Here is a 13,174-nt window from a genome sequence, read left to right as displayed (position 1 = left end):
TTCCTGCCATCACTTCCTGGGATTAAAGGTTCTTGTTACCACGCCTGGCTGTTTCCAGTGTGGCCTTGAACTCACAGAGATCCAGGCAGATCTCTGCCTCTGGAATGCTAGGATTAAAGGTGTGAGTGCCACCATTTTCTGGCCTCTATATCTAGTGGCTGTTCTGTTCTCTGACCCCAGATAAGTTTATTAGGGTGCACAATATTTTGGGGAACATAATATCACCACAAGAAAGAAAGAAATCTGTTGGCTGAGTGCCTAGAAGGGGCCGGGCTGGATCTCACTCTGTTGGCCCTCAGCAACTTACCAGTGCTGCCTCTGCTATCTAACTGCTGAGGTCTCTGAAAATAAGAGACCCCTCTCCCCATAAATAAATAAAATAAGAAGACTGTGTTGTCAAAATACATTTGTTGTCAAAATACATTGTTGTCAAAATACAAATTTATGTCTTATTTCATATAGCTATAGTCACAAGACTGGGTTTAGGCTGTAGATTTTATCCTATTTTTTAGTGATTGATTCATTCATTATAAATTGTGAGACAAGAAGCCTGTTCCTTAGAACAAGCTGTCCAGAAGTGGATTTCAATGTGGATGGTCAGATGCTTCAGTACTCAGCTAAGAACTATGCTGAATGTGGTGAGGAAAATAAATGAACCGTGCCCACGAGGAGCCGGTGGTTGTGCTGGGGAAGGACGCTTAAACTTACTGCTGTGAGTCACTTTTAACACTGTGTACAGGAAGACATTAAATGGAAATTTAATATTGTGTCTTGAAGATTTTACAGAAAAAGTCTTATATATACAATTACATACCTGTTCAATTAACTGAGCCTCTAAAACATGTATTCATTTGCTTCATTCTGATTTCTGTATTTTTCTTTTGAAGGTTCAGCAGTTTTCTGAAAAATCATTCCTTTTAGAGCTTTTGAAAACCCATGAAAATGCCTTAGAGAGACAGTGCAGTGAAATTATGAACCAAAGGGATGCACTGCTCCAAGCCTTGGTAAGTCTCTATCCACCTAGAAACATCGAAGTCAGTAACCATGCCAAAGGCATTTAAATATGCACAGCTTTACTTTGAGAAAATTATCTGTATGCATATCAGCTGACAGTACTGTTCAAATAAAAAATATTAAGGGCTGTTTAAAGCTGACTGGGAGAGTAATACGGTTTGAAAGAGTTGTGCTGGCAAGGATATAACACAGGAATTATTTGCAGTTCTAATGAGCCCAAGAAAAAGAATGCTACAGCTTTGATTCACTCTGGTGTTGAGACCTAGTTTTAATGCTCTTGAAAAACAGAGAGGCTTATACTTTTAGGTATATTTATGGGCATGGGTGAAAATGTATTGTTTGTCTTTTTATCTTTAGTCAAAGCCAGCAAGCTGAGTGGTAGTTATGAGTATAGACCAGTTTGGAGATGTGACTAGTCATAAGTCACAAGTTGACATTTCAAAGAAATACATTTGGGCCAACAAGAGGGCTCAGTGGGTAAAGGTGCTTTCCACCAAGTCTGATGACCTTTCAATCCCTGGAACCAACATGGTGGAAGGAGAGAACTGACTCCTGCAAGTTGTCCTCTGACCTTCACATGTATGCCATGGCATGTGCATACCCACACTCTCTCACACACACAGAGTAAATAAATAAATGGAAAAAGTACATGAGATATATGTAACAATAAAAAATACAGCTCATGACATGACCAGCTTCTAAAAGTGATTCCACAGAGTTGGCATGCCAGCCAAAAAAAAAATAATAATACAGCCGGGCGGTGGTGGCGCATGCCTTTAATCCCAGCACTTGGGAGGCAGAGGCAGGCGGATCTTTGTGAGTTCGAGGCCAGCCTGGTCTCCAAAGCGAGTTCTAGGAAAGGCGCAAAGCTACACAGAGAAACCCTGTCTTGGGAAAACAAAAACAAAAACAAAAAAATAATAATACAAAAGACTAATGTTTCTAGTGCTGTCAGGAAACTAGACTTCTGCACTGTCCAAAGATTTGAATTCATATTTTCATGCCCTGTGGATATTTGATTCACAACATAAAAGCTTATTTAGAACTAAATTTGAAATGATTGCATAATTTGCCTTCAGATAATCAGTTTTTCTTTGTTGTATAAAGCAGCCATTGTTCCTTTGAGTAAAGGTTGTAATTTTCACATTCGCTATTACTCCTCCATCTAATTGTACATTATATTGACAAAGTAGCACATATGATTCTAAAGTAAATTCACAGACACAACCATAATGGGAAATGTCAGAATTTCTGCTTCACTAATTCTCCCAGATGTGTAAGGATAAAACTTCCACATGAAAATTGTTGTGTGACTACCTCCATCTCTAAACACACTTTGGTGGTCAGCCCAGCATGTTTGTGGTGATGCAGGAGACAGAGCTGAGGCTACTTTGGTGGGTAACTCCAAATTTTTGTATTTAAATCACTGAAGAATAGTGCAACCAGTGTGTATATTTGGTCACTCATTTCTACTTTTCAGGAGGCCACAAAGAAAAAAGCAACAAAGGAAGAGGAAAAATTTATTAAGGAAATTACAGACTTCAATGATGAATATGAAATAACCAAGAAAAGAGATATTCTGATGAAAGAAAATATCAAGATGGAAATTGCTGACTTGGAAAAGCAGGCAAATGTTTTGAGAGGAGGTACAGACACAGGCACCTCAATTGTTTGTTGTTAATGAATGTACAGTGTTGTTTGCTTGTTCTCTTGTTTGTTTTTGAGACAGGGTCTCACTAGGTAGCACAAACTGCCTTGGAACTTAATGTGTGTTTCAGGCTGGCCTCAGACTTGGTGTGATCCTTCTTGTCTCAGTTCTCCAAGTGTGGAGATTTGCAGATGTGCACCACCACACGCAGTTACAATGAGTCATTTTGAATGAATGTATTTTCTGTATTAAGGTAAATTCCATCATTACACAGTTAATTCTTATTTAGTGAGTGTACTGCCATGGTGAATATAAATTTCAAAATCTTCAGAAGTACATTGTGAACTGAGCGCTTGATCATCTATCTGATGTGAACGGTTGTTTCCTGTGTCATGTAACTATTAGGCACTGTTCTAGGTCCCAGAAATATGAAATGTAAAGGTGTAAGAAACAAATGTATACGCCATGTGATAAGTTAGAGCTGCTGCTCTGAACTGCATTTTCTCATCAACCTTGTATAGTAGGATTTAAGGGTAGAGACGGGTAGAGGGTGTCATCTTAGGAATATCTGAATGCATGTTATTGGAGTCTGTGATAAGATAATGAATTAAAGCAATTCCCAAAGAGAGGGGAGTGAAGGAGCTGTTTAGGAAAATAACAGGACTTTAATACACATAGAAACAGGGAGTGTCAAAAGCATACCTGTACCCAGGCCCCAGAGGCTCTAGTCCAGCAGGAACTTGGTTTCTCTTCCTCTGAATCAGGCCCAGTTGATGCGGAGACTCCTTGATTGTCACTGCCCTGGAGTTCCTTGAGGATATTTCCTCCTAATCTGAAAACCTCACAGCATAGCAAATAACAATTTCTCAGATGGTCAGTGTGCTGAGATGAGATCAGAAAGAGGAAGACCATGGGTGTCATTGTCCCATCGTAGTTCCGAAGTGCAGTTACAGAGACGTTGGCTGTTCCTGGTTAGGACTTGGTTTTCCTGCTGCCATGTTGTGGTTCCCATGCCGTCATTGGCTCCTCCTGTGTTCTGCTTCCTTCTGAGGTGTTCCTTTTTTGTGAGAGGTGTCCTGTCCTTGCAGCTCCTCCTCTTAAAAGCTTGCTTCTGTTCTCCAGGAGTTCAGGCATTCAAGGGCTTCTTTGACATTTTGAGTATCACTGGGATTATAGAAATAGTTCTCTTAAAGACTTCGTGACTCTCAGATGAATCTATTGAGGTTAATTCCACTAGAAAAAAAAAAAGCTGTAACTACAATTTTTTTCTGAGATCAGACTTTGTTTTGGCTTCTGCTGAAACACCAAGAAACAATATTAAGTGTTTTTTAAAATTTTTCTCTTTTATGGAAAACAAGAAATGTGAACCATAAAAGGAAAAATACACACTGGAAATAAACTAAATTGAAAAAAAAGTTAGGAAAATGAAGACAGACTGTATGGGTTGGAGAAAACATTTGTGATTTATATGCATGGGCTGTTACTTAGAAAATAACTTACAACTTACAATTTCAAAATGAGAAGACAACAAGACCTGTTATAGCAGGGGAAGGTTTGAACTTCACAGTACAGTACTGATGACCAGTGGACACATGGAAAAGGTACTCAATATGTTTAGTCATGAAGGAGATATAAATTAAAATACAGTAAGCTTTCATTGTGCATTCATTTAATCAAAATTAAACAGACTGACCAAGTCAGGTGTTGACAAAAATGAAGAACATTTGAAACCCATGTAGTAGTAATAAAAACAAAATCAATGATAAAATTGCTTTGAAGAATTGTTTGGCAATTTCTTAAAAATTAAATATGCATTTATCATACAATCCACCACAACTAGATGCTCCAGAAAAATTAACTCTGTGACTGCAACAGATGTTTTTGGAAGTTTAATTCATAGTAGCCAAAGACTGCACATAATTTAAATATCTATTATGAATTGAATGGCTAAACAACAGTTATGTTTATGTACAACAGAATATTCAACAATAAAAAAATAGCAAAACTTCTAGAATACAGCACGAAGGGATCTCATGAAGCCAGAGCTGTACACACTCCACACTGTGAACCTAGAGGGAATGGACACAGGGGTCAAGGGAGCCTTTGGTGTTGATGGGAATGTGTGTTCTTATTTCTAGGGATGGATTCACAGGGTTAATGACTGTCAAACTCAGGGAGTTGTGTGGTACTCTCATTAAAATTGAAAAGGGAAAAAAGTTTCTGGTACCACAAATCCTGTCAGAATCCTCTACCTTATGTCTTTCTTCTCCCAGAAGTACAGATTTGATAGGTGTGCCTCCATGGTACCTGATACTCTTGCTTCTGCTCTAAGAAGGTCTCCAGAAAGTGTTTTATACTGAACATCATCTCCACAGCAGCAGGGCTTTGTTGTGTTCACTGCCCTATCACCAACAGTATTTCCAGCCTTTTCCAAGTTAAGGAGCTCTGTCATGCATTGTGTTTTTTTCTTACTTTATTGTTTAACTTTGGCTTTACCAGGATATACGATCCCCCTGAGTTTACGCATTAATTAAATAAAATCAACCTTGGGTCAGGAGGCGGAGCCAGCAGCTAGTTGACAGAGAGTAATCATAGGTAGTCAGAGGTCGTCTGGAAGATGGATAGAGAGATGCACAGGAAGTAGTAGGGAGGGACTCGGAGTGTGGTTGTCCTTTTTGGTTTGGAGTGATGAAAGAGATGCTCTCTTTCTGAGATGCAGGCAAAGAGGAAAGGTCAACTAGTTGTTCCTCAACCTCTCTCTGAGCTGGCAGGTTTTCACCACAGCCTCTGACTCCCAAGTCTTTATTGGTAAATAGAACAATAGAGATTTAGTTAAAAATTACATTTGGTGGCAGCAGCAGGAGGCAGACCAAGCAGGATGAAAAAGTCTCATGGGGCCACTGCCTGAGAAGCAGGCCAGTAACAGCAGAGCCACAATTACTGCTGAAACAGCAGTAGATTCAGTGGCAGCCACTGTGTTGGGGGATAAAACGACATAACTCTGTAAAACAACAAAACTAAGGGGTTGGGTAGAGACTGGTTTTGCAGTCACTATCCCGTCCTTTCCTGAATGTCTTTCCTCTTTTGTCTTCAGCTTAGATTTTCTCTGACACTAAGTTTAAACTAGCTCTTCCATGATCACTTACGCTATTTTCCTGTTCGTTTTTCATTTTAAAAGTTACAATTACACTTTATTTTACTTAGTATATGTGTGTGAAGTATGTCTTCAAATGGGCATGTGCAGAGCGAGGCATATGGGGAGGTCAGAGGACAGTTTGTAGGAACTGGTTTTCTTTCCACTGTGTGCTCCCCAGATCAAAGTCAAGTGCTTTCCCTGCCCTGTTGTCCTGCTGACCCTCCTGTCAGTCATCCTGCTGGCCCTCCTGTCAGTCATCCTGCTGGCCCTCCTGTTTCATTTTTACTATTTGTAGTTTTCATCTATCTAGTATTTATTTTGCTGCAAGAAGTTAGGGATTCAACTTTAGCTTTTTCCAAATGGCTGGTTAGCTGTTTAATGCTATTTGTTACATGGTGCATCTGTTTCCAGACATTTTAAATGTCTACATTTGTTATATCTTAATATTACATATATGTTTGTGTATGCCTCTTATTTTGTGTTCTGTTTATTTTAGTTGCATATTATAATATGATAATGAGTGGGACTATCCTCTCTTCTTGCTTTTCATATTGATTATTGTGTATATATTTTCTTAGGTAAAAAGTTGTTTTGTAAAGTTCAAAGGTATCTTGTATTTTAATTTGAGTTGCACTAAGTTTACTAATGAACTTGGGAAGAACTGATATCTTCCTAATCTCAAGTCTTCCTGTCAGAAAACTAAACATGGACAGCAGATGGCTCAGCAGCTTAAGGTGCTTGTTACCAAATCTGAGGTCCTGACTCTGATCTCTGGGACCTATAGAACCAACTCTTACAAGATGTCTTTTGACTACCATGTACATGGCATAGTGTGCATGTACCTGCACATACACACATACACAGAGAGAAAAAAAACGTAAAAAGTGTTTCGATTGTCTTGACTTTTGCTTTTACTATTTCTGTAAGTATCACTATATTTTAAGTGGGTTTCCCCATTGAGTTTTCTCATGATTATGGTCTGTCTACAGGTAAAGTACCTTCTTCTACATTCAGATTTCCTAACACAAGCTTGATTTTGTTGTTTCCAGTGTATAACTGTGTATGCTACACCTAATAATAACTTTCTTGGTTTTCCAATATTCATTCCATCTTTAAAATGTAGTTTTATTGGTGGATGCTTTTAAGAATGCTAATGAATACTAGGAAAGACATTAGATAATGTCCCTTCTTTCTTCTAGAGCTTTATTACTTTATTTTGTTGATAACCATGGGAGGCCTGCTCTTTTCTGACTAGAAAGGGAGGAGGAGTTGATGAGGGAAGCTGCAGAGGGGAGGTGGGTGGAGGAACTGGGAGGAGAGGAGGAAGGGGAAACTATGGTCAGGGCAAACAAACAAACAAATGAATGAATGAATGAATGAATGTCATGATGTCAATCATGATGTCAGACTGAAGATATTTACACTCTCTTCCTCTCCTTCCATGGCCCCCCTTTCCAGTCAGCTTCCCTTTCTTTAATGACCATATATTTCCTCCCCTCATTCATTCATTCATTCGTTTGCCCTGACCATAGTTTCCCCTTCCTCCTCTCCTCCCAGTTCCTCCTCCCACCTCCCCTCTGCAGCTTCCCTCAGCATCTCCTCCTCCCTTTCTAGTCAGAAAAGAGCAGGCCTTCCATGGTTATCAACAAAACATGGCATATCAAATTGCAGTAAGACTAAACACTTCCCCTCCTATTAAGGCTGGAAAGGGTAACCTAGTATGAGGAATAAGGTGCCAAAAGCAAGCAAAAGAGTCAGGTAGTCCCTGCTCCCACTGTTAGGAGTCCCATAAGAAGACCAAACTATGCAACTGTCCCATATATGCAGAGGGCCTAAGCCAGTCCCATGCAGGCTCCCTGGTTGTCGGTTCAGTCCCTATGAGCCCAGGTGAGTTGATTTTTGGGGTTTTCTTATGGTGTCCTTGACCCCTTTGACTCCTACAATCCTTCCTTCCCCTCTTATGTAGGATTCTCCAAGCTCCACCTAATGTTTGGCTGTGTGTCTCTGCATCTGTTTCCATCAGTTGCTGGATGGAGCCTCTCTGACGACAATTGGGCTAGGCACCATTCTATGAGTATAGCAGAATGCTGTTAGGCATCATTACATTGACTTTTTTTTTCCTGCCAGTCATGTTTGGTCTCTGGGTCATCCAGCCTCTGGGTCCTGGTGCTCTAGACAGTGTCAGGGGTAGGCTCACTCTCATGGCAGGGGTCTCAGCCTAGACCAGTCATTGGTTGGCCACTCCCACAATCTCTGCCACTCTTACCCCAGCACATCCCATAGGCAGGACAGATTGTAGGTTGTAGGTTATGTGGCTGGGTTGGCTTCCCACTCCCTCCACTGGAAGTCTTGCCTGGTCACAGTTGATGGCCAGTTCAGGCTACATATACCATCTTGCTAGGAGTCTTAGTTGGGACATACTTGTAGGTTCCTAGGAGTTTACCTTGTTCTAGGTTTCTACCTCACCCCCAAATGCCCCAGTTTCTAGTTTTCTCTTTCAGTACTCTCACCCTGCACTCCCCCCAACCTGATCCCTCATGTTCCCATCCCCAACCGCTCCCAGACCACAAAAGAAATCTATTTCCCCTTCCAGGGAGATCCAAGCATCCCTTGTTGTTACCTAGCCTTTCTGGGTCTGTGGGTTGTAGCATGGTCCTCATTTGCTTTACAGTTAATGTCCACTTATGAGTGAGTGCATAGCATGTTTGTTTTTTCTGTGTCTGGGTTACCTTACTCAGGATAATTTTTTTCTATTTCCTTCTATTTGCCTGGAAATTTCATGATGTCATTGTTTTTAGCAGCGGAGTAATAGCATTGTGTAAATGTAACACATTTTCTTTATCCATTTTTAAGTTGAGGGGCATCTTGGTTGTTTATAGGTTCTGGCTATTACATGTAAAGCTGCTGTGAACATAGTTGAGCAGGTGTCCTTGTGGTATGATTAAGCATCCTTTGTGTGCTGTGGATATCGTTCTGTATAAATAAAACACTGATTGGCCAGGCAGGAAGTCTAGGCAGGACAAGGAGAGAGGAGAATTCTGGGAAGTGGAAGGCTGAGTGAGGGAGTCACTGCCAGCCGCTGCCATGACAAGCAGCATGTGAAGATGCCGGTAAGCCACGAGCCACGTGGCAAGGTATAGATTTATAGAAATGGATTAATTTAAGATATAAGAACAGTTAGCAAGAAGCCTGCCACAGCCATACAGTTTGTAAGCAATATAAGTCTCTGTTTTTTCTTTGTTGGGTCTGAGCAGCTGTGGGACTGGCGGGTGGCAGAGATTTGTCCTGACTGTGGGCCAGGCAGGAAAACTCTAGCTACATTTGTGTATGTGCCCAAGAGTGCTATAGTTGGGTCTTGAGGTAGGTTGATTGCACAAATTTGAAGTCTACCAGCAATGGAGGAGTATTCCCTTGCTCCACATCCTCACCAGTATAAGCTGTCACTTGTGTTGTTTATCTTAGCCATTCAAACCGGTATAAGATGGAATCTCAGAGTCATTTTGATTTGCATTTCCCTGGAGGCTAAGGATGTTGAACATTTCTTTAAGTGTTTCTTTGCCATTTGAGATTCTTCTGTTGAGAATTCTCTGTTCAGATCTGTACCCCATTTTTAAATTGGATTATTTGTTTTTTTGATGTCTAGTTTCTTAAGTTCTTTATATATTTTGGAAATGAGTCTTCTGTTGGATGTGGGGTTGGTGAAGATTTTTTTCCCATTCTGTAGGTTGTCATTTTGTCCTGTTGACAATGTCCTTTGTCTTACAGAAGCTTTTCAGTTTCATGAGGTCCCATTTATTAATTTTCAATCTTAGTGTCAGTACTATTGGTTCTGTTGGAAGTTGTCTCCTGTGCCAATGTATTCAAGGCTATTTTCTAGTTTCTCTTCTATCAGGTTCAGTGTATCTGTATTTATGTTGAAATCTTTCATCACTTGGACTTGAAGATTGAGCAGGATGTTAGATAGGGATCTATTTGCATTTTTCTACATGTTGACATCCAATTTTAACAGCGCCAGTTGTTGAAGATACTTTCTTTTTTCCATTGTATAATTTGGTTTCTTTGTCGAAAAATCAGGTGTCCAGAGGTGTGTGGATTTCTGGGTCTTCAATTTGATTCTATTGCTCCACCTGTCAGGTCAGGTTTTTTTTTTTTTTTTTTTGTTTTTGTTTTTGTTTTTTCGAGACAAGGTTTCCCTGTGTAGCTTTGCGCCTTTCCTGGAACTCATTTGGTAGCCCAGGCTGGCCTCGAACTCACAGAAATCCACCTGGCGCTGCCTCCGAGTGCTGGGATTAAAGGCGTGCACCACCACTGCCTGGCCACCTGTCAGTTTTTTATGCAAATACCATGTGTGTTTTATTGCTGTAGTTCTGGATTAGAGCTTGAAATCAGGGATGGTGATACCTCCAGAAGTTCCTTTATTATACAGGATTGTTTTGGCTGTCCTGGGTTGGTTGTTTTTCCATATGAAGTTGAGTATTGTTCTTTCAAGGTCTGTAAAGAATTGTGTTGGGATTTTGATGAGGATTGCATCGAATCTGTAGATTGCTTTTGGTAAGATTGCCATTTTTACTATGTTAATCCTACCTATCCATGAGCATGCGAGATCTTTCCATTTTCTGACATCTTCTCCAATTTCTTTCTTCAAAGACTTGAAGTTCTTGTTGTACAAGTCTTTCACTCGCTTGGTTAGAGTTACTCCAAGATATTTTATATTATTTGTGGCTATTGTGAAGGACATTGTTTCCCTGATTTCTTTCTCAGCCAGTTCGTTGACTGTGTATAGGATGGCTACTAATTTTTTTTTAGTTAGTCTTGTATCCTGCCACTATGCTAAAGGTGTTTATCAGCTATAGTAGTTCCCTGGTAGAATTTTGGGGGTCACTTACGTATTCTATCAACCATCTGCAAATAAAGATACTTTGAATTCTTCCTTTCCAATTTCTATCCCCTTGATCTCCTTGAGTTGTCTTATTGCTCTAGCTAGAACTTCAAGTCCTATACTGAAGAGATATGGAGAGAGTGGACAGCTTTGTCTTTTTCCGGATTTTAGTGGAATTTCTTTGAGTTTCTCTCTATTTACTTTGATGGTGGCTGTAGGCTTGCTGTAAATTGCCTTTATTATGTTTAGTTTTTTTCCCTTATATCTCTAATCTCTCCAATACTTTTATGATGAAGTGGTGTTGGCTTTTGTCAAAGGCTTTTTTGGCATCTAATAAGATGATTTTGCATATTTTTCTTTCAGTTGTTTATATGGTGGATTACATTGACAGATTTTCATATGTTGATCCATTTCTGCATCTCAGGCATCCTACTTGATCATGGTGGATGATCTTTTTGATATGTTCCTGAACTGTTTTGCAGATATTTTATGTGAGTATTTTTGCATCAATATTCATGAGGGATACTGGTCTATAATTCTTTTTCTTTGTTACAGTGTGGTTTTGGTATCAGAGTCATTCTGGCCTCATAAAATGAATTTGGTAATATTCCTTCTGTTTATATTTTGTGGAATAATTTGAGGAGCATTGGTACTAGCTCTTATTTGAAAGTCTGGTAGAATTCTGTGCTAAAACCATCTGGCTCTGGGCTTTTTCTGGTTGGGAGTATTTTAATGACTGTTTCTATTTCCTTGATGGTTATAGGTCTATTTAAATTGTTTATTTCATCTTAATTTAACTTTGGTAGCTGGTATCTATCAGGAAATTTGTCCATTTCTTTAAGATTTTCTGATTTTGTGGAGTGCAGATTTTTGAAGTATGATGTAATGATTTGTAGCTTGAGTTTTCCTGCCTGGCCCACAGTCAGGACAAATCTCCCTCACCTGCCAGTCCCACAGCCGCTCAGACCTGACCAAGTAAACACAGAGACTTATATTGGTTACAAACTGTATGGCCGTGGCAGGCTTCTTGCTAACTGTTCTTACAGCTTAAATTAATCCATTTCCATTCATCTATACCTTGCCACATGGCTCTTGGCTTACCGGCATCTTCACATGCTGTTTCTCATGGCGGCTGGCAGTGTCTCTCTCTCTCTCAGCCTTCCACTCCCCAGCTTTATTCTCCTCCTTGTCCCGCCTGCACTTCCTGCCTAGCCAATGGCCAATCAGTGTTTTATTTATTGACTAATCAGCAACACATTTGCCATACAGAACATCCCACAGCAATGATTCTCTGTGTCTGTTATTATGTCCCCCCTTTTCATTTCTGATTTTGTTAATTTGGATATTCTCTCTCTGCCTTTTAGTTAGTTTGAATAAGGGTTTGTGTATCCTGCTGATTTTCTCAAAGAACCAACTCTTTGTTTTATTGGTTCTTTGCATTGTTCTCTTTTACTGATGTCAGCCCTCATTTTGATTATGTCCTGCCATCTACTTCTTTTGGATGCATTTGCTTCTTTTTGCTCTAGAGATTTCAGGTGTGCTGTTGCTAGTATAAGATCTCTCTAAAATTCTTTATGAAGATACTTAGTACTGTGAACTTTCCATGTAGCACTGCTTTCATTGTGTCCTATAAGTTTTGTTTTGTTTTGCTTTCATTTTCATTGAGTTCTACGAAGCCTTTAATATCTTTCTTTTTTTTTTAAATTCCTTGTTACTATAGTCATTTAGTAGAGAGTCATTCAGTTTTCATGACTTTGTAGGGTTTCTGTTGTTTCTGGAACTGTTGTTGAAATTCAGCTTTATCCCATGGTGGTCTGATAAGATGCAGGGGGTAATTTCAGTTTTCTTTTATCTGTTGAGACTGACTTTGTGACCAAGTATGTGGTCACTTTTGGAAAATATTCTGTCAGGGCTGAGAAGAAAGTATATTCTTTTGTGTTTGGGTGAAATGTTTTGTAGAAATCTGCTAGATCCATTTGGTTCATAACATCTGTTAGTTCCAGTATTTATCTGTTAGTTTTTGTCTGGATTATCTGCCCATTGGTGAGAGTGTGATATTGAAGCCTCCTATCAATGTGTGAGGGTCAATGTCTGACTTTAGTTTATTTTATGCACTTGGGTGCCCTTGTGCTTAGGGCATAGATGTTCAGAATTGAGACTTCATTTTGGTGGATTTTTCCTTTGATGAGTATGTAGTATTTTTTTCCCCATCTCTTTTTATTAGTTTTGGTTAGAAGTCTATTTTGTTAAATATTAGAATTGCTATACCAGCTTGCTTCTTGGGTCCATTTGCTTGGAATATCTTTTTCCAACCCTTTCATCTGAGATTATATCTGTCTTTGATGTTGAAGTGTGTTTCTTGTATGCATCAAAAGGATGGATCCTGTTTTCACATCTATTAGTTAGCCCATGTCTTTTTATTGGTGAATTTAATCCATTAATATTGAGAATATTAATAACCAATGATTGTTAATTCCTGTTATTTTGTTGTTGTTGG

The 13,174-nt window shown here is 39.5% G+C and overlaps 1 protein-coding gene across 2 annotated transcripts in view; it reads left to right on the top strand.

Moving 5' to 3' along the window:
- Ccdc172 (coiled-coil domain containing 172) overlaps positions 1-13,174 on the top strand; it is a 90,042-nt gene that overhangs the window by 14,788 nt on the left and 62,080 nt on the right. For both annotated transcript variants that reach the window (XM_059255982.1, XM_059255987.1), the window contains exons 3-4: positions 888-1,004; positions 2,495-2,660. In XM_059255982.1, the coding sequence (XP_059111965.1) occupies positions 888-1,004; positions 2,495-2,660 (283 nt within the window). The remainder of the gene's footprint in view (positions 1-887; positions 1,005-2,494; positions 2,661-13,174) is intronic.

This window comes from Peromyscus eremicus, chromosome 1 (assembly GCF_949786415.1).
Source record: "Peromyscus eremicus chromosome 1, PerEre_H2_v1, whole genome shotgun sequence".
Classification (NCBI taxonomy): domain Eukaryota; kingdom Metazoa; phylum Chordata; class Mammalia; order Rodentia; family Cricetidae; genus Peromyscus; species Peromyscus eremicus.
The sequence above is the reverse complement of the archived record's forward strand: the minus strand, read 5'-3'. Positions and strand labels throughout refer to the sequence as shown.